Raw genomic sequence first — 22309 nt, 5'->3', positions numbered from 1 at the left:
CTGTTATGAGTGGCTTTACACTCACAAAGAGAGACTTCTGCTTAATGTGGCCGAGAACCACCTACTTTGAGGAAAGGCAAAATAACCTACTGGCACACAAAATAACAAACAGACTGGTGTTTTAATGTGACGTGTAAAGGCAGGTGGGAAACAGATCAGTAAGTGTCAGCCAGCATGTAAGGATATCTCACTGAAAAGCTACATAGCGGTTCAAATGAAATTACTGAATAACTTTTAAATATGTTATGCTGGGGCGGCACGGTGGCGCAGTAGGTAGTGCTGTCGCCTCACAGCAAGAATGGCCTGGGTTCGATTCCCGGCCGGGTGACCGGGGTCATTTCTGTGTGGAGTTTGCATGTTCTCCCCGTGTCTGCGTGGGTTTCCTCCGGGTACTCCGGTTTCCTCCCACAGTCCAAAGACATGCAGTCAGGCTGATTGGACATGCTAAATTGCCCCTAGGTGTGAGTGAGTGTGTGATTGTGTATGTCTGTCTGTCTGCCCTGCGATGGACTGGCGACCTGTCCAGGGTGTATTCTGCCTTCCGCCCAATGACAGCTGGGATAGGCTCCAGCACCCCACCGCGACCCAGAAGGATAAGCGGTTTAGATGATGTATGTATGTATGTTATGCTGTGAACTTCAAGCCAAATGTTTTTCAATCCAGCCTCCATGTTGCTACAAAAGGCTCAGTCACAGCACAGAGAGCCGGCAACTTCAGTCAAAAGACATGGAAGAGGGTTCACGCAGATAGGCAGTCAGAATGGAACTAACAAAATCACGATAGTTTTTGCCAGCCTAGCCTACATAGCAGACTCTCAGTCTAAGTTAAGGCAGAGTGGCTGAGACTGCGGCTTCCTGGCATGTGGCGTTTAATCTGAACGCTTCATTTTGAAAGTACCTAAAAGATTAACATGTTCCATGCAGAAATAATATGGTAATTTGGGCAGAATTGAGATCTGGCAAATACTGAAAGGATTCGTTTGAATTTACGTGAATTCTTGGGATTACAAGATCGCAGATTCCTGGAGGGTCTGCCTCTGATTGTCCATGTCGATGTGAACGACACACCAGTTTTATGAACGACAAACACTTTTTTGTAACTCGCAGTTGCGTATTCATAACAGTAAGCCTTTCAAAAGCCACGTTTACGTGCAGCCTGATAATCCGTTGATAATCCGTTAATAATCCATCTGAAAGCTCAATAGAATAGAATACGTCCATTCGGAATACAATTTCTGTCCAATTGAACGAGGTGGGTAATCCTGTAAATAATCAGTTAAATAGAAGAATACTATCCATGTAAACGCCTGTATCTGATTACATTCCCTATCAGAAAGTTTAAGTACATTCTGAACATGTTCGTTGCCTCATAGCGAAAGTTTATAACGTTCAACATGGCGGAGCAGAAACTGGTCTGCAGAGAAAGTTTATGCTCTGGTCTTTAAAAGACGGCGGTGGGACGGATGTCCAGCTTATGTGTCTCAGAACACGACGTCTTCCTTTCGGCCTTCTTTAATAAGTACAAGTGAAGGACGTTTTCCTGAGTCTGACGTCATTTTAAAGGTATTAAAACCAGAAGCACTGCTCACTGCTGCTCATCTCACTCTGACTGGACTCTGTGATGCTCGTTGTCATGGTAACGTCTACACCAAGTGGTTCTCTATTTTGGATCGAATTTCTTGTAGTGAAAATGTAAACAAAGATTTTCCATCAGATTGTGGAGTAGAGTGAGCATAAACACCTCAGTCCTAATCTATAGTCAGAATATATTCAGTCATATTGGCAGAAGTCCTTGCATGTAAACACAACCAAAGTGAGGTACAGTCACTAGACTGAAAAACATCACAGTTCATAGCATCAAATCCTTATAAGTTATTCAAGAGCTTTCTTTGGAGCATCCAGTAGCTCTTAAGTGACATCCTTGTGTGTTTGCTAATACACATTTGTTTCTGTGGTTGGTCGGTTGGTTTGCATGTTAGTCAGATAACCCTTTCCTGTCAAAGTAGGCAGTTCTTGACCGTATTAAACTCTTGATGTGCAGAAATCTGGCTTGCCGTAACTTGCCGACACATTCAAAGAAAGCTGCTTTCTTCTGTGCTTGTACTGCCCAGTTCCAGAGCCTTTTAGTCTCTTAATTAAAAGGGGTCACTGTGTTTTTTGTTTTTTTTTGTTGTTTGTTTTTCTAACAGTCTCTCAGTTCCCATTAAAATACAGGGGTCTGATGAAAATGAATCAGTATAGCAGGCAGGGAAATATGAACTTCATATATCAGGTGTCGGATGTTTTTCCATGATAATATCGCTTGTTTTGGCCACATTCACTTAGAGTTTGCTTGCCTGATTCCAGTTTGGGAGCATCGAAACCTAAACAAACTCCTGCCTTTTAACAGAAGGCCATTGAGGCCGCCGTCGTCAACAGACTCCGAAAGACTTTCATTGTTGGGAAGAGCAGCTGGCTCATTTGTATAAATGGAAAAGAGCAACGCGTTTAACAGGCCTGAGGTGCAATAGCATTTATTAATTTGTTTGATATCCATACGTATATTCAACAAAAGCAAGACTACATTCAGTAAAAACAAGACTGCATACAGGAAAGTGTGAAAATTATCATCACTTCAGGACAGATTGAGCATTAAGCAGAGGTACCTACACTCTCAGGAAAAAAAGGTACTTAACTGTCACTGGGTCAGTCCCCGTCTGGTCACTGGGGTGGTTCCCTCAAGGGTACATCTCAGTACCTTCAGTCAGGGAACATAACTGAACCATAATCCACTGAAATGATATGTTCTAAGCTGTACTGACTCCACACACCCCGTCTCGACTCCAGGCTTTTATGAAAAAGTACAAATACGAACTTTTCACCTGGAAAAACTTATTTAAGGTGCACAGTTGGACCTTAAAACCACTGTTGTAGCTTTGAGGGGACGTTTACAGTGTTTGTACCTTAATGAACAAAAAATGTACCTGCATAATACCTGTATTTCTAACAGTGTAGGTGAAGCTCTGGAGCTCTCTCCTTGGTGCTCGGTGACAGTAGGGAGAAAAAGGGGGCATCATTATGTTACTAACATGAAAGTGACATTGAACACTTGTTTTATTTATTTATTTATTATTAATTATTAAAGTGAGAAAGGACAGCAAAACGCAAAGCAAAATATCTTTTTAACAAAGTGGTTTGAGTTTGTGCGGTGTGTGCTGCTTGCTGAACAGGGCTCTTAATCACAGCATCATTTACTCAGAGAACACCACCCCCCAGTCTACACTGCCAGCTTTAGTAGAACAAATAAGCTTTAAAAGCTTTGCTCAAGAGCACAGTGAAAATGTTCAGGAGAAGGATCCACTTGCATCCGAATCCCTTAGTGGCCAACATCCCATTTCAGTGCCGGTTTTAACAAGCCTTCGTCTGTTTGGCCTCATTATTTCTCCTCGGGGGAATCCCTGATCTTTCAGAACCACAACATTCACTTTGCTGGGCCTCACCAGACTTCTCCATCTGTTACTTACAATCATTGCTGTACTCTGCCAGCTTGCTAGTTAGCAAGCTGAACCCTACATGACTAAGGGCTAAAGCCTACATGACTAATGCTGTGGTTCTACACCAGAGCTTGCAGCCAGACAAAGCAATTATGCTCAAGTTTCATGTTTATGTTCAAACTTATTTGCACCCCATTTGTTTTCGATGGGAAGTGCTGGTTTCGTCCGCTGTGGTTCAAGTGGCGTATAATGGCTCTGATTGTGTCATTTGGGGTATGCTGTGCGTCGAATAATGCAGGTGAATCTGGTCAGTGTGATGCGTTCACCCAGTCAGGAGGCAGGTGGTGTTTGCCTGATTCATGGAAGCTGCTCAGTGTATTAAAAAATCGGGTAACGCTTTTTTGGATAGGACACTGCAGATGCTTTGTAGATACTTAGGCCCAATCCCATTTCACCACTCGCCCCTACCACTTAGCCCTTAGCCCTCTGTTTTGCATGTTCACATCTAGGGTTAGGGTGTCCCAATTTTTGTTGAGATAGAGGGGTAGGGCGAAGTGTTAGGGTTACATGGCCCTCCAAACGGAGGTTTTTCAGAGACTCCAAACAGAGAGTTATGAGAAAAAAGAAAAAACCGGCAAGATGTCTGCACGAGTGACCAAAGAAACCCACAAATGTGAGAATTTTCTTCATTAAAAAAATTACAATAACCACTGTATTATCTTAGTTTAATGTCGTTTCAGTGTATTATGGTCGTTTTCTTCATAACAAGCATAAAAAAATCGCTAATAGCATGCTAATGTCTCGGTAGCTAGCTAGCTAACTTTCCCGTTCCACCTTAAATAGTCCAGCAGTTCTGAAGCCTGAAGCGCCAGAATGTAACTGCTGCACCATTTAAGGTGGAACAGGGAAAGATTTGAACAAGAAGCTGGTGAAAAGCTGACTTCAGCTTCATATCACCAAAGAATTAGGGGTGGGCGATAATAAATAATTGTCTTATACCCGCCTCTTTGAAGGCATATGGTGCCCTAAATGTAACTAAAGCTCAGCAGCCAGATTGCTGGACCATTCCCTTCTCTGCTATCACTGAAGACTGCCCGGTTCGCATACAGAGCAGCGCTAGTAGCCTGTTAATGAAGCAAGTTTTGTTTTGTTTTTTTTTGTTTTTTTTATTTGAGGGTCCCATATCATAGGGCAAGATTTCAACCAGGGGTAAAAAGAAGAAATGGGATTGGGCCATAATTTACTTTCAAGTAACATTTAACTAAATATCTTCTGAATTGACCATAATTTTCTCTAACCCTAACCTTAACCTCAACCCCTAAACCCAGCCTTCATCCTGGTCCAAATCCTAACCCCAACTCCACCGCTGTTTAGAATCAATAGATAGCTTGTTAACAATTTAAACATCTGTAGATAATCTTTAGTGGACTATGCAAATAAAGTGAGACCAAAATTCGTTCCACTTTTCAAATGTTCTCCTCCTCCTCCTCCTTTTTGCTGCGATGGAGGAACAGCAGCAAAAGCTCACATATTTCAACACAACTGTTTTACCTACAAACTTTGAAAACAAGCAGTTGAATGTTAATAAACTTAAAAGCTTAACCCTATGAACATTCTTTTTAATGATGCATAATACTTTGACTTAGTATTTAAAAAATAAAGAATTAATTAAATAAACATTGACTTAGCAAGACTACATTTCAACTGGATTTTGCAAGGAACGCCCTTATGCAGCCAGCTGAAAAGACAGGATGCATTCTGTCATCTCTCTGGACCAATAATTGCACTTAATTGCACTTAAATCATCACACTTGCTTCAAACCACAATGCGTTGTTAAGTAATCTCATACACACTTGCAGTTTCTGACACTGTATGGGCAAAATTCAGACTTCAGCAGCTGCTGCTACTGTATTAGACTATGTGGCATTTTTCTATTAGTCTATGTGAGATTTAACAAGTCGACCTGGTTTGATGTAAGTATATGCTGATTTGCACAAGACTAGTTGGTGGGATATAAGCTTCCATTGCTCGTTAACTACATTAGCCTCATAGAGCCAGTGCAAACATAAACAAGCAGTTCAGACATCAAACATGTCTTGGCTGATCAAAGGAGAGAGCTGTGCAAATTTGATGTTTTGCTGCACCCTTTCTTTAAGCTGCATCAGTGGGCGATGGCTGGCGTGCAGCTGCAACCTTAGACAATGAGCATCAATCAGGCTAAATTCCCCTGGCTGGCTCTGGAGTGGGCAGCGGTGACTGCAGTGGTTGATGGAGGAGCAGTGCGGGGGATCAGATCAGGCTACTCTGCAATCAGCAGCAGTTCCACCCCACTTTACACAGTGGATGGTACGTTCCGTTGAGCCCACGCTGCACAGCGTTGATCCAACAGGACTGAGATGTTGAATGGCGTTTTCCAGTGGATGAACATCAGTAGATTTCACCTTAAATTAAGGCTGGAAGTATGTTATATGGCATTGAATGTGCTGCTCTGGCTTTGGTGTTGCATCAGACAATGCAGTTGCATTAGATGCAGCTTATCCCTTATTGTATGCATCACAATGTATATGATGCCCCTAATAGTTGGTGAAAGAGATTCAGTATGAACGGGACAAGTGTTTGTGCTGGTAGGATGTTGAACGTGGCCTTTGAGCCCCTGAGCTGAGCTGAGCTGAACATTGTAAATAATAAATCAAAGCATAAAATAAAGCCATGAGTTCTTCTGTACGTTGTGTGAATGAGTTTTTTGGATCACCATGTAAATGATGTGTTTACCTGGGGCGTTTTCAGTCGTCTCCATGCTGACAGTTTTTCTTTTTGTTTGAAAAAGCACCTTTTGCTTTTTACTGAGGGAAACATTTTGAAAGAACTGCGCACAAGGCTTAAAGCAAACCGTCATATGATGATGTTTCCAGAGTTTCTGTCAGCACACACTGACAGCACTTTGTGTCTCTCGGCTTTTATCCCTGGTGCATAATATTAACTTTGAAAGTGATTTGAAAGGTGCTTCATACATTTTTGTGAATTTCATGCACATCTTACAGATGTATTTTTCCTGGGGTTGTATTAGGGCTGAATGGTTTGGGGAAAATATTGCAATTGCAATTGAAATGTGATCATTTTCTGTGCATTAAATGACTGGCAAATTTTCTGCACAATGAGTTGTAATCAGAGTCACTCACCAACTCAGATTTCTTTGCAGGGTGGTGATAAAAACCAGGGGTCACCTTGTCTGCAACACAAATATAGCCATTTTATTTACTATCCAAAACCACCAGTGAACCTACACGAGTCTTCTGAGTTTTTATATGTAATGATGATGGTAAAATGATGGTAAGTCTGAAAAAAAAATCTTTTTGGGGACTGCTTTGCCTTACAGCCTACACCCTGCATACATGCTTCCACCATGAATGTATGATAAAAAAAATTACATTTTAGGCCAAGACCGCTCCAGATCTAAGAACTAACATAAAACATTATTTCACTTCTGTTTGTGACAATTTTGGGTAATAGCTTCATATGATGTAGCTTTTAAAGGCACTAAACTCTTCAGACGTCTGGTTCCTATCACCACCACTGTGAACAACACTGACTCTAAGTTTCTCTAGAACGGAGCGTTTCACACCAAACCACTCTGAATGACTTTGCTGACAACAATTATTATGCACAAAGTATAAAAACAAGAACATTCCCATTTCAGCTCCAGTGGCAGTAAAACATCTTAAGTATTTAAGTTTATAACAGTTGCAAAATTCAACTTTATAATTTATTATACAGTTTTAAGTGTATTTCATAAGCATGTAACTTCATTGCAGAGGCTTACACTTTTGTTCTAAAGTTTGAGTATTGATTATTTTGACTTTCCACTTAAACATTTTCCTAAAGAGATTTTACACAGCTTACGTAAGATATAGGAAAAATTTAAGATGCTTCTTTTTCACCAAGAAGATAAACACGTTAGCTGTTTTCAGACCTGTCACATGAACACAATGTAGAGCGCGTGACTTACAGTTGACAAGCTCTATATTGTTAGGTCACGTTTTTCCCACTTAAAATTTAAGTCAGTATTAAATAGCAGGACATGCTTGGAACCGCAACTCTTGCGATTTCAAAAACGCTTTTTATCATTGCAATTTTGATGAAAATTTTCTGCTGTAGTTTGTATTTTATGCTCCTGAGTGATGATTGTACTGCTTTTCTGCAAGTGTGGTGCGTAAATGGCTTTATTGTTATGTGCCGCAGGTTTTCTGTTGTACGTGAGACTCGCCCATCTCAAATGCCACCGGTGGCTTTTAGCTCGTTAGAACCTCATTCAGATACGAGCACTTCAGAGTCTTCTAATTAACTCGCAGCAGTGATATAAGTGAGAGTGGTGAGTTATAGCTACATGAGCTAACACACCTCATGTGAGTCATCCGTTTAATCCATGCCTTTTCTCCCTGTGGTATGTAAATAAGAAGCTGTCGGGGGAACATCACAGATGTGCCCACAGAGCACCGAGCCTTATCATGATTACTGAGACTGGTGGGCAGAGATGCAGAAACACAACATATTTTGCCTATGAAGAAATTTAAGGGGAATTCCAATGATTTTTAAAAATTTCTACATTATTTATTGTAGAGAAACTTGGCGACTCGGCTTTCTTTACAGTGGTGGTGATAGGAAACAGGGGTCACCATGACTACATATAGCCATTTTATTTGCTATACAAAGCAATTAGTAAACTTGCACATCTGAGTTTTTATGCATAGTGTTGATGATGGTAAATTGGTGATAAATCTGAAAATGTAAGTTTATTTCTGGATGATTTTGCCTTACAGCGCCCTGCATATACCTCTCCACAAATGAATTTTAAAAAATATGTTTTAGGGCAAAACTATCATAATTCAATGTATCAGGTGTCACGTAGTGTATTCATATCCATTTCTTGCAATAGCTTCTTGTGAGGGAACTTTTGTAGGCATAAAACTCTTCATAGGTCTGGTTCGTATCACTACCACTTTGAACATTTTCTGATTCTGAATTTCTCTAGAACAGAGCTTTTCACATCAAACCACTCTGGGAGGCTTTGTTTACATCTTAACCATGGAAATATGTGGATAGATAAATCAATAGAATTCCCTTTTAATTTGTTACAGAATTGATATATCTTTATTATATAAGGCTGTAATTAAGCTAGGATTCAAAACTCTGTTCATCTGGTATCAAATCTCATTAATGTTCTTGCAAAATAATTTTCTTTTTTTTTTTTTACTGAAGAACAGTGATATGTTATAATTGTGTAATTGTGTTGTATAACTGTGTTTTTCCTCTTCTGTAGGGAAATGAAGCAAGTTATCCCCTGGAGATGTGCTCGCACTGTAAGTAGTAGTTAATTGTGCCCCCTTGCTTTTTCCACACTGAACTCATGAATATCATTATTGTTTTGTTGGGATGTTTGTCACAACTTCACTTCATTAAAACAAAAAAATAGGAATTGCAGCGTCTGGTAGCCGAGGCCTTGCAGTGAAGATATAATAATGCCACAGTATCGTATGATCTGATTCAGCACTTATGATGGTGTAATTCTTATATAATCTGTGTGGTGCTGAGTACATGTAGATTTGAATTATTGATCTCTTTCAGCCTATATTTAACACATTGCTGCTGTGCTATTCTTACAGGTAGCTAGGACTGAACGATTTGGGGAAAACGGCATCACTGTCCAAAATAGCAACTTTACAAGAGAAGGCAAAAAATGTTCTCAAGTTTCAATGCATTAGATTAGATCCAATTAACTAGAGCTAATTATGGAGCATTTCTGTTGGTCCATTCATCATCATTATGCACATCTTATGTAGAAAAAGGAAAAATGGAAAAAAATAGGGATACATGGTTGGTTTTTGTGGGTTTTCGACAGTGACAATGTCAGAAGATTTTTCTGACCAATATTGTGACTGAGATTTGAATGATTTTCTATAAATTAAGGTGCAGACTTATTTTTTTTAATTTATTTTTTTAACATAGTGTGCCAGACTGCCAGTTAGCTGTGGTTGTGATGTCACAGCACATGATTGGTTTGGTTTGGTTACTTTTGATTGGTCTAATTTCATCTACAGGCAGCTCATAAGCTCTGTGTTAGAAGGTTAAATTTCTGCACATGCAACTTGTTAAGACAGCGTTGTTGATAATATAGGCTGAAAGTACAATACCAGCTCTTGGGATTTGGGAGTAGGTGGGGTTAAATGTTACAGACTGAGGGGCTAGCTGTAACAAATGCTAAAAAGTCTGGTCACTTCATGCAAGCACAATTAGTTCAGTGCGGTTCTATGTTGCTTGAAACCAACCAACTTTCTGACTTAAATGCATAAAGAAAAATCTGCATCAAAATAAATACGAACAGTGAAAAGGAGCTGTATTAAGTAGCGTCAGCAGAGGAGCAAATGTAGTATGTATAGTATGTTTTTGATGAATCTGTGCATAAAATCCTCCGAAAAAACAACTGTTTTAAATGTACATGGGGGATTTCGACTTCTCTCATTTCAGTTTTAGGAGGATTAATTGCCACACTATGTTAAACAAACCTCTTCCACCCCTATAAGCCTCCCCTCCCTTCCTGTGGAGGCTGTGCTTTAGCCCGGCTAGCTCTCACTGTGAGTTGTGATCGGTTTCAAAACAGTGCTAACTGAAGATTAAAATAATATAGGAGTGGATTCTGTAACTTGTGCACACAGGTCAAAACATATATGATGAAAAAGGTTATTTTATGGTATAAAACAGTCTACTGGAGGAATATTTATCTGACTGCTGTCAAAACTCACAGGTGAAGTTGCTATGAGAACACGAGAAAACCATGACTAAAACCATGAGCTACTGCAGCCTATTTAACTACATATAACTTCCATGTTACTTTTTACCCCATGTTGGTTTGTGCTCTGCTCTCATTAACCTGTGCCTTACATCTTCATTCCTCATAATAATATGAAATGGAGTTTGAAAATCGAGCTAGAAACCAAGAGGAGTTCCACTCAGTGTCCTGGCTAAAAATTCCCTCCTCTAATGTGAAGGTCATTTCCAGTGCTGCAGATGGAGACTCGCTTATTTTTAGTCCTGATATGCCATTTTAATTTGTTTCTTGCCCCTCGGTGTCCCGGGCATCATGGACACGTAGAACACAAGCAAATATGAGTACGAGAGATGGGTGCAGGAAGGAAGTGTGCTCATTAATCGCTTCATGAAGGTTTTCGTGTTATGAGCATGAAGTGTATAAAGAGCCCATTTAATAGAAAATCACGTTTCCTGTGCTTTTTTAAACAAGAGTAAACACCCTACCCTTCCATCCACTCTCCAGTCTATAAACAGAAACTAAGCTGCAAAACAGCCTATTTTGGGTTCATCGTTGTTGACATCAAAACCATGATGAACTCAAAGTGCCTGAAGAATTCAAAGCCCCCCGTCCCCCAGTGTCACTTAAACTTACGAAACTTAAGTCTGTGTTTCAGCATGGATGTTGTTTAATGAGAGACAGTACAAGGTAGCCAATCAGAACAGAGGCTATTTAAATACAGTTGTAAGTTTGAACATTCCCAGTCAAATTGCATGTTTTGTCAATTTTCTAACACTCCTGCACATTGAATTTAATACATCTTCTACAGAGATGCACGCTTAAATATGGTATTTTCTTCTACTTTTAGTGCACAGTTTCTGTTTATTTGCTAAACTTAACATAACATTGGGGGAAAAAAACAATATAAAATGTGCCAAAACCTTTGCACTGGCCTTATTTAATGTTTTTTTTTCCCCAATATGTTAAATTCAGCAAATCAGCAGTAATTGTGCATTAAAATCTGCAAAAGTTTGTACATTGTAGAGGATGTGTTCACTTATTTTTACTTTTCAAAGTCAATAAAATGTGTCATTTGTTTAGGGTTCAAACTTCTACGTGCAACTGCATATCAGTCTTGCAGTCTGTTTTAATTCTGAGGGATTAAGAGGGATTGGAAAATTGTCATGTCATTTAAAAAGGGACTGAAAAGATCACAAAAATTATAGTTAATGAACTCAATGGAAAAAAGCACAAGACCAGAATTTATGTAGACACTTTAAGGGTCCCAGTGCAGTTTCTAATGAGTTGCAAGGCCTCAGGGACCTGCCCCAGCTTTCAACACAGACTTTCTTCTTTACTTTATCTCTAAACTCGCCTTTTAACTGTGAATCTGAAACCTCTCGCCCCCTTTCTGCCTTAATGGGAAATTCCACTGATTTTTACAAAAAATCTGCATAATTAAAAGCTGAAGATATAAACGGTCATTCAGAGTGGTTTGGTGTGAAATGCTCTGTTCTAGAGAAGCTCACTGAGTCAGAATTGTTCACAGTGGTGGTGATAGGAACCTGGCGTCCACCTCTAAAAGCTCCCTCACAGAAAGTTGTTAGTACATGAAATGGTTATGAATTCACTGCCTGACGTCTGAAACATTGTTTTATGTTTATTTTGAGAAGCTTTTGGACTAAAACGTATTTTTTAATGTCCAATCATGATTGAGGGATGCATGCAGGGTGTTGTGAGGCAAAGTAGAGTCCAAATACAACTTATTTTTCAGAGATTTATCGCTATTTTACCATCAACATTACTTATAAACTCAGATATCATGACCCCTGCTTCCTATCACCACCACTTTAAAGAAATCTGAGTCCGTAAGTGTCTCTGTAATGGATCATTTCTGATCAAACCACTCTGAATGGCTTTGTTTACATCTCTAACATTGAATTAGGCATAAATTATAAAAAATTAAGAACACAGATGAGACAGAGTTCTCTGAAAGCCCTGACTTTGGAGTGTGGTAGGGTTTATCTGCTTGAAAGGCCTCTGTGTCTGTTAGTATTGTAATGCGTCTGGAAAGACAAGAGATAAACAGGTGTATAACTGACCTGCTGCAGGCCTGGTGACTTCAGTCGTATGATATTCGCAAGTCCCTTACACACACACACACACACACACACACACACACACACACACACACACACACTCCTGCACTCCCACTTCCTCAGCCCAGCTGTTCAGCCTGTCAACAGCACAGCCAGACAGACAGTCTCACACATACAGACCTGTCTGCATGAAAGGCTGCCAGAACAAGATTGGTTTAATCCCTGGCTAACCTTCTTTGTATGTGTCTGGACCCTGGAGTCCACTACACCGCATACACAGACCACCACAGCAGGTGACGCTTGTGTTCACATATTCTGCTCTTGTGTTGCGCTGGCTGTGAAGACTTTGGCATGTTAAGTACATTGAGAAATGTGCTGATTTACTAGAAGAATGCCTTTGGGAATTTTGTAGCAGGATATGAAATTTTCTCACAAGCATGACAAATACGAATTTATTAATGTATTATGAATTATTTTAAATAGATTTAAATAGATTTTGACAGTCCAACGTAAGTGTCCACATTCTCGTAGTCACAATTTGGAAATGAATGTTTAAATAATGTTTTGTCTTTTCAAAATTTTGAAGCCAATTGTTTTTATAGCTGTCTCTTCATATATATATATATATATATATATATATATATATATATATATATATATATATATATATATATATATGACCCACACTACCTTACTGATTTTGTTAATGCCATTACAAAAATTATGTATATATACTTTAACATAATTAGAAAACTCCAATTAGTCCTTTTGCACTGTTTTTATATTTCATGATATACAGACTAACAGAAACAGTCCAAAGTTATATGAGAAATCTTATTAGATTTAACATTTTGTTGCTTAGAGTTTACAAGGAAAGTATTAAAGAAGTTCAGTAGTTATAAGCAATACAGACACATTATTCTTTTTTTTCTAAATAAAAAAAAGCAAAGTCATTAAATAATTGAAATAGTGGTTAATGAGAAACACGTATGTGGACACCCTGTGGTAATGAGAATTAGGGTAAAATCTAAAATCGAAAAATTAATTGAACTTTTTACTGTACCACATAGAGTTCCAGTTAATCTTCTAAATGATATGAATATCTATCTGCATTATGATTGACACTGAAATATATACAGACATGGTCTAAGGCTGTTTTATGAGAATAACCCACACATGCAGCATCCTATTACATTTGCTTGCTGCTACAACATTGCAAGGAGAACCTTAATTCCTCGTTCTGAGCTGAAATGCATTGCTCGCGCAAACAGATACAGTTAATGCACTGTAGATTCTCTTGGCAGGAATTGCTCAGCTAGATGACACTGTAGGGCCTCCACTTATTGCAAATAGGGGATCTTTCACTTAAATCTTGACTGAAAAATGCTAATCCCTGCTATTTATAATGAGTCAGTTTATGACTAATGTTGATGTGCCATTGACATCTAAGAGAAACTCCCTCTCTGAGTTACGATCGGATTGGTTTTCACCTCTCTGCTCACAGCAGTGGCGTATTTTATGAAGCATACACGGCATGAGGTGACCTATAGAGGCACACAGCAGTGCCTAAAACCATCCTCGGCTGCCTGCGACTGCTCAAAATATCCTGCTCTGCTGGAGTCCCTTGTTGCTAAGGGTTTCCCTGCCGGCCTTGAGGGTCAGGGCAACAAGGACGGGGCTTTCTCATGACCGCACAGTTAAAAATACAGCGTTCTAGCTGTTGCCTAACCCGCCTACCCTGCACTCATTAACGTAATGGTGTCGGCATTCGGCTCTTCAGACAGGATCATTTTAGTAATGGCTTTAATGATGTCGGAAAGCTGTGACATGAAGGAAGGCCATTCTGTCTGGCTGATGGGTTTTAAAAGGAAGGTTGCAGCTTGTTTGACATGTCGGGAGGCCTTTTTTCCTAGCCATTTGGGAGAGCTCAGTTTTAATTTCTCTCCCATTTAAACACTGTGAGACACGTGGGCATCACCGGAATCAAGCATGACTCTTTTTGTCCCTCCATCATGCATTTTAATGCGACACATTATACTAATGGAATGGATGTGTTGACCATACGCAATTACCAGGCCAGTGGGTGACTTCTCTTATTGCCATAATTGGTGTTATAGATTGTAATTATTGCTGCGATACAACCTGCAATTCACTCAAGCTGATTTCAGCAGGAAGGAGCTGACGAGGTTAATGCAGGATATTCCCCTGAGAAGGTGTTGATGTACAATACAACAAAGCTTTTAAAAACAATTGTGGAACTTGTAGTTATTTGTTCCTCTGCCTAATGGACCAGCATGTACAGGGAGTGTACAAAATAACAGAAATACCACAGGAAATACTCATTTACCATATGAGTATGAAATAATTGTGTCCGGCATTGCTGAGGTTTTAAAACACTGAGTGCGTTTACATGCACCCAATAATGCGATCATAATTTTCTGCAGTTATTTGATTATTCAAATGGTCATGTAAGCTGCATACTCTGTTTTCTTAGATCGGAGTAAGGTCTAGAAATCTGATTAAGAAATCCAATAAAGAGGCTGGATTTTAGCTCAGTAATGAGATTTCTCAGTGCATGTAAACTCTTACTCTGATTTCTTTTGGATTTCTCAGCCTGCGCATGTGCGAAAACAGATAGCGGTACCGGAAATAAGCAAGCAGCGCTGCCTTGAGATGCAGCAAAACACTTTTGGAGTGACACTGAAACTAAACACGTGCTTGACGAAATGAAGGATTTAAATATTTCTCATTTTCTAGATGATGTATGTTCATATTTTCAGTTAAAGTGGCACGATTTATTAAAAAAAAGCCATAGCATGAAGTTTTACATTACGTTTACATCACGTCTACTTCTGTGAGTTTATTGGCTGGTTGCAAAGCAGAAATCTGATTACTGTCTGTCTCGTTTAGACCCAGAGTTTCCCCATTGTCTGATTAGCCCAGTGCATATTGATCGTATTACTGACAAAATCTGATTTTCTGCAATGATCGGATTATTAAGTGTGTGTAAACGCACTCACTGTTTACACTAATTAGACTCCTCATTAGACACACCTGCCTTGATATTGATACACCTTGTTGGTGAACAGTTAGAGACTGAAGCTCATCTTGTTCCTTGCACAGTCTGTCATCTTCTAGCCCTTACCAGAAGTCAGTTTCTGACCACAGGACCACTGTTGGCTGGATATTTTTGTCTGGCAGATTATTTTCAACCCTTTGAAGGCCCATTCCTGCCAGGTGGAGCAAATACAGTTTTCCTCCTCCTCTGTTTTGGACTGCATTATCTCATAATAATGATTGTATTTCAAAATGTAGACTTAGTATCTTAGAATAATAAATTATTTCCTCAATATATTGACTTAGTACTTCTAGGACCTCGAATTGTTGACTTAGTATCTCAAAATAATTACTTGTTTTCTTACAATATTAACGTCAATTACATAGTACCTGACTTAATTACTTATTGTTCCAAAATAGGTATTACTTTTTTGAAATGTAATAACTCATTATTTTGGCACATTGTCTCAATGTGACTGCTTAAAATATCCAGCTCAAAGTGTTTCAAGTCATTAAAGGTAATGATTTGAGATACTAAGTCATTACTTTTAGATATTTAGTTACTATCTGAAGACAATCAGTCATTATTGTAAGGTATACTTATATTAATATTTTGATTAAAAAAGTAATTATTAAAAAAAAGAAACTAAGTCAATATTTTGACATGCTGCTGTCTGAAAAAGACCCCACGTCCCACCCTCAACCAGCACCTGGCAGGAATGGGCTTCCATACAACCCAGAAGGGACACTTTGTTCCTATCTACATTGATTCCCTGTGTGTAAGCATGGTTTAGTCGGTGGTGAAAGTAATGCTTGTGTACAGTTATTTATGCTACTTTTCACTCTGTTGTAATGGACCACGTCTATTAGGTTGTCAGTGCTTGGTAACTTGATATTATATCAAGTGCACTGATATCAGCAATTTAGTCATTCAGCCTGTTAACCAAAAAAAAACAGCACTAAATCTTAATGCTTTCACCTTTTGCAAGCAAGACCTAGAGGCTGAGTGAGCTGGAATCCATACCGCACACTGAATGACCCAGAAACACGCTGACAGCCTGCCGATCTGTGTTCACACTGCAGGGTGATTTAGATCACGTCTCCAGCAGTATTTCTCAGAGGACTGAATTTATTGATCTTCACCTCACTCGGCTGTCGCCAGCTCTGATGTACAAACAAAGACAAGCAACCACAAAATGCTTAAATATGCATTTGTGCGTTTTATGCTGGTGTACAGTTGTTAGATAAATAAACCCATTTTCTTTCAGATCTATGGAAACGTATGCATTCTAACACATACATTCAGTCTAATTGTGAAGAAGCAGTCAAATCTAATCAAATCTTTTTTTTTTGTAAACATAAGAGCTTGATGTAAGATGTAAAGAGTTATAAAGTTTCATAACATCCATTCTGTACAGTTCATAAATGGATACTAGCCAGCAAAAGCCCATTCTGAATTCACTGTTTTTGTGATTTCATGAAAATGAGTGCATTTACATATATCCACCTGATCTGCCTACAGCAGGTTGGCTCCGCCCAATCGTATTTAAGTTATACGCAGTGTTTCAGCCTGGACTGCTTTTATAATGAGGCATGATACAGGTGAGCCAATGAGAACAAGCTCATTTACATATCATCCTCAAAGACACAATGACAAAAGCTATGTTCACACAGCAGGTAAAAGTGGCCCAAATCTGATTTTTTTTGTTTGGTTGTTCACAATATCTTTTAAACGTGATCTTTATGTGACATCAGTCTGAACAGATCAGCTCCTAAACTGACCCACATGCACAAAAGAACAGAGCTTCACGTTACTTCAGGTGGCTCATCCAGAGGTAAACAGTCATGACCACCAACGAAAGCCAGTCGCTCCCGGAGGGTTCAGCTTCATCTTCACCAGCATCACAGGAGCCGTCATGAAGCTTCACTGACTGACAGCTGGGCTCATCACCCAGAATTTGTTCGAGCTCACTGTAAAAAGGGCGCGGTCACTTGGTGGTTTGTGTCCTCGGATTCTTTAAACTTCGCTTTCAGACTTTTAACTGTTCTTTGACGCTGCAGCCTCGTTCTCCTACGACTGCATTCGGACATTTCTTTCAAAATCTCTTTAAACATGGAGGGTTTTGGATGAATCTCTTCTAATTTTTTGTCCAGAAACATCACCCCAAATGTTTGAAGTCTCAGCAGCGCTAAAATATGACAAATGTGGAGCTGGTTTGACGTAAAAGTCGCATGAATTCTGATCTGGCTGTTCAAACTGAGTCGCATTGCCGCAGATCGGATACGTATCGGATTTCAGTACCACATATGAAAGCGTCTCAAATCAGTGTGTTTTTCAGTTCACACTGACACACAGACACATATCTGTGTCACATATGAAGAAAAAGATCAGGTTTGGCCACTTTTACCTGCTATGTGAACAAAGCCAAAAACAGCTTTGATACATAAAACCACAGAAATGTTATAAGTAAACCTCCTGGGGGAGGAGAAGGATTTTGGCCCTTTAAGCTTTGCATGAGTTTTGTCATTTTTCTGTTTTGTATTTGCAGTTCCATATGCTGCAGTGTTGGAGATTAAAGAGATACATCTTTCGTAGAACTGATTAGAGTTCAGGAGTAATGGTGTAAAGGATTATGGGACAGTGAATAAGCTTATGGTCAGTAAGGGAGTTATCTTATAGCTGAGCTTGTCAGTAGTATTGTGCGAGGGTGCAAGGAGCAGCATGGCTTGGAGGTGTAACGCAATGATTAAGCCCCTGTTTGGAAAAAGGGACCAAACTACAGAATGTAAGTCTCTACTGCGTTTAATTTACCATTAGAAATTCATTAGGTTGCAGTTTGACTCCATTAAGGTGTTTACATGCAACAGCTTTGTCATTCAGGTCATTACAGTGGTCATCTAAGAGGACACAGGTGGTGGGTTGTTAGCTTACTATCTGTTTGTTTACTCTTGTCTCTCTCTGCCTTTCCTTCACTCCAGTCGATGCTGATGAGATTAAGAGGCTAGGAAAGAGATTTAAGAAACTCGACCTAGATAACTCTGGATCCCTGAGCGTGGAGGAGTTCATGTCCTTGCCTGAGTTGCAGCAGAATCCACTGGTGCAGAGGGTTATCGATATATTTGACACGGATGGCAACGGGGAGGTGGACTTCAAAGGTGAGGATCCAGTGAATACATAGACTTAATCATTTGACAATACACAAAAAACACTGGCCAGTCGTTACTGACTGAGTAAAACCTGGGATCTCCCACAGTATTCTGCTGTAAAGCGAATGCATCTCCAATCTAATGATGGATTCACTCTACAGGAGAATGAAAAAAATTTCCTAACTTTCAATGTAAGTTAATGTTACAAGGTGTTGTCATTATGGACCATTTCTATTAATACATTTATAATGAAATTTTAACAGTGTAAGCAGCAGCTGGGATTTTCAAATTGTGTAAAGAAATGAAAAATGTCAAAAAAGGAGATATATTGTTCTGATAGTGACATTATATGTCCTGCTGATGTTCGAAATGCTTTTATAGGACAAATCAGTGTTTATTTCACAACAACAAAGTACTTCTGGGTGGATAACACTGGTAGCGCTGCAGTGGTACAACAGGATTTTGTACAAATCTTGATACAATCAACATTATTTAGTAGAGAGTTACTAAACCTAAGGTATTTGAAAAAAACAAATTTTTTACTGGCTGTGTTTACATGCAAAGATTTTTGCCAATCCGATTTAATACATTCTGCTTATAGATTTAAGACTGAGGTGTTTATGCTCACTCTGCTCAACAATCTGATGGAAAATCTCCGTTTACATGCTCACTACAAGTAATTGGATACAAATTATTATGCACATGCGTAGAGAACCACTTAGTATAGACGTTACCATGACAACGAGCATCACGTGAGTCCAGTCAGAGTGAGACGAGCAGCAGTGAGCAGTGCTGGTGTTTTTTATGACTTTAAAACAAACGTCCTTCACATGTCCTTATTAAAGAAGGCCGAGAGGAAGACGTCATGTTCTGAGACACATAAGCTGGTCGTCCGTCCCACCGCTGTCTTTAAAAGACCAGAGCATAAACTTCGTCTCCTCTGCAGACCAGTTTCTGCTCCGCCTTGTTGAACGGTATAAACTTTCACTATGACGTGACGAACATGATCAGAACATACTTAAACTTTCCGATAGGGAATGTAATCAGATACAGGCGTTTACACGGATATTATTCTTCTATTTAACGGATTATTTACAGGATTACCCACCTCAGTCAATCAGATAGAAATTGTATTCCGAATGGCTTCAATGGGACGAGTCTATTTCGATTGAGCTATCAGTCGGATTATTAACAGATTATCAGGCTGCATGTAAACGTGGCTACTGGTCTTGTTGAAACATCAAAATAATCAGATAGTGTGTATGCCTATTACCAAACTATATGCTAATGTCGTTGTTGTTGATATTGGCAAATCTGTGTACTAATTTACTAAAGCTGTTCTGGTGCACGTTGGCTGTTACATTAAACCAATCATGCCACTCCGATAACCACGATTACCAGTACTATGTGTGGTAAATTTTTTGTCATTTAATAGTGAGCATGCACCAGCCACATATTATTAATGCAGTGTTTAATGCAAAAAAGAACTTTTATAAGTAGCTATGATTTTACCTGCTATGATAATGCTAATTGCTGTTATGTTAGCGCCAATCTAATGATGCATTCACTGTCATTCTCAGGGTTTCATATTACTTTTAGCAGCTCCATCAGCTTTTGAAAACTGGAAAATGAGAAAAAATGAAAACTGAACCACTGTCTTGGTTACACATGGTATCTTTCTGATCCTGTCTCCTGGATGAGGGGAATGTTTTTACTCCTAAAAGTCCAGAAGCCAGGGCTAACTGCTCTGAGGTAATAGTCACTTAAGCGTGCTTTTTCACTGCAGTAAAATCACACTAAAGCACGGTGGCATTTATTTGCAGATCAACTGAAATTAAATATATAAAGGAGAGTCGGGGGAGCCGTGGGGTGAATGAAACAGAAAACAAAAAATCTGTTTTCTTAACAGACTTTTTCATTCACACTCTCTCTCTTTCGCTCTCTCTCTCTCAGCAGTTACGGGAACAAAATGGGACACCTTTGCACTTCTTAAAAGCATGTGAACCCCATTTTCCCCAAAAACATTGGACATTACAGCCTGAAGTACTACTAAATTGTACCATTATTGACCGTACTTCGGTTTAGTCTGTTCCGTTTGTATTTACCACTTAAAATGAACTGCTTTTCCCGCTGACTGAATGAGTTATCCACCCAGAAGAACAGCCAATGTTTATGTTTACAAACATTCTGATTTGGTCTATTTAGGACAAGTGTTAAATAAAGCTAGAGGTGGCACAGTATCACATTTTTTTCCCCCAACACTGCATTTACAGTGCATGTTTTGTTGATTTCCTAAGTGACAATAAGTTTAACACATCCTCTACAGAGAACACACTTAAATGTGCACATTTTCTGTTTGCTGAGTTTATCATATTAGGGGGAAAATAACATACTACACATAGTGGGACTTAATTTTTTGCACCGGCCACATTTCATTCTTCTTCTCTTTTTTCAATTTCATTTGTTTATTTTCTACTTAGAAAATCAACAAAACATGTCATTTGTACACAAAATAGTACTCTATATATATACTTGTTATATTAAAGAGTTCTCAGCTACTTTATCTAATCTCTTTTTTTTAGAGGACACAGGTGTCAGTACAATAAAGCAGATAAAGGGTCTAAGTGTTGTCCAGAAAAGTTTCTAGCACATTCATTACTGTTAATGCTTAGCCCTTATTTAAACTTGACCATTTAAAAATGTTCTGTATAAAATGTTCTCAGACTTAAATTCACCCCAGAGCCAAAGGCAAGCTCTTTTCAAATGAATGAGTAAACCGATTCTTCCACTTTCATGTCTGAAGTTCCTCGTGCTTCTTAACTGCTTGTATTCATGCTTTGCTTCCTACAGAGTTTATCGAAGGTGTCTCGCAGTTCAGCGTGAAGGGAGATAAGGAACAGAAGCTCCGATGTGAGTCCAACAAATAGCACTGTCTTTATTCATGCATGCTGTAATCTAGTGGTGCTCTCTGAGTCTAAACCCCTTTCTGAACGTCTCCAGTCGCATTCAGGATCTATGATATGGATAAGGACGGCTATATTTCCAACGGGGAACTATTTCAAGTGTTGAAGATGATGGTGGGGAACAACTTGAAGGACACACAACTGCAGCAGATTGTAGATAAGACCATCATCAATGCGGACAAGGATGGCGATGGGAGAATATCGTTTGAAGAGTTCTGTGCTGTAAGTGTCTCTTGTTTTGTGCTGCCAGGCTTGAATAAAGTTAATGCTAAAATTAAAGGAGGAGGAGTTACCTCAGCACACATCCAGTCAAACAGACAAGACAGGATATGTGTGAAATTTGCTTCTTTAGTTTTGCACTGGAGCTACGAGGCTAATGTAGCTAAGAAGGAAAGGAAGCTTATACCCCTCCAATTAGCCTTGTGCTAACTGACTCTAAGCCCCAATCTCATTTCACCCCTCGCCCCTACCACTCAGCTGTTAGCTCTCCGTTCTGCGTGTTCACGTCTGGGAGTAGGGTGTCCCAATTTTAGTTGAGATAGAGGGGTAGGGCGAAGTGTTAAGGCTACATCACCCTTCAAATGGAGTGTTATGAGGAAAAAAAGAAAAACCAGCAAGATGGCTACGCAAGCCACCAAAAAACCACACAAATGTGAGAATTTTCTCCGTTAAAAAATTACAATAACCAATGTATTGTCTTAGTTTAATGTCTTTTCAGTGTATTATGGTCCTTTTCTTCACAGCAAGCATAACAAATTGTTAGTAGTT

At 39.2% G+C, this 22309-nt stretch overlaps 1 protein-coding gene across 2 annotated transcripts in view; it reads left to right on the top strand.

Annotated features, from left to right (window-relative positions):
• The window catches only part of ppp3r1a (protein phosphatase 3, regulatory subunit B, alpha a), a 34812-nt gene that overhangs the window by 10260 nt on the left and 2243 nt on the right, over nucleotides 1-22309 (top strand). The window contains exons 2-5 of one of the 2 annotated variants that reach the window (XM_036573693.1): nucleotides 8791-8830; nucleotides 18411-18587; nucleotides 21429-21488; nucleotides 21579-21763. In XM_036573693.1, the coding sequence (XP_036429586.1) occupies nucleotides 8791-8830; nucleotides 18411-18587; nucleotides 21429-21488; nucleotides 21579-21763 (462 nt within the window). Of the gene's footprint in view, nucleotides 1-8790; nucleotides 8831-12349; nucleotides 12668-18410; nucleotides 18588-21428; nucleotides 21489-21578; nucleotides 21764-22309 lie in introns of those variants that run through there. The other variant, XM_036573692.1, reaches the window with a different exon arrangement.

This window comes from Colossoma macropomum, unplaced genomic scaffold (assembly GCF_904425465.1).
Source record: "Colossoma macropomum unplaced genomic scaffold, Colossoma_macropomum, whole genome shotgun sequence".
Taxonomy (NCBI): Eukaryota; Metazoa; Chordata; class Actinopteri; order Characiformes; family Serrasalmidae; genus Colossoma; species Colossoma macropomum.
This window is presented reverse-complemented; position numbering and strand designations above follow the sequence as displayed.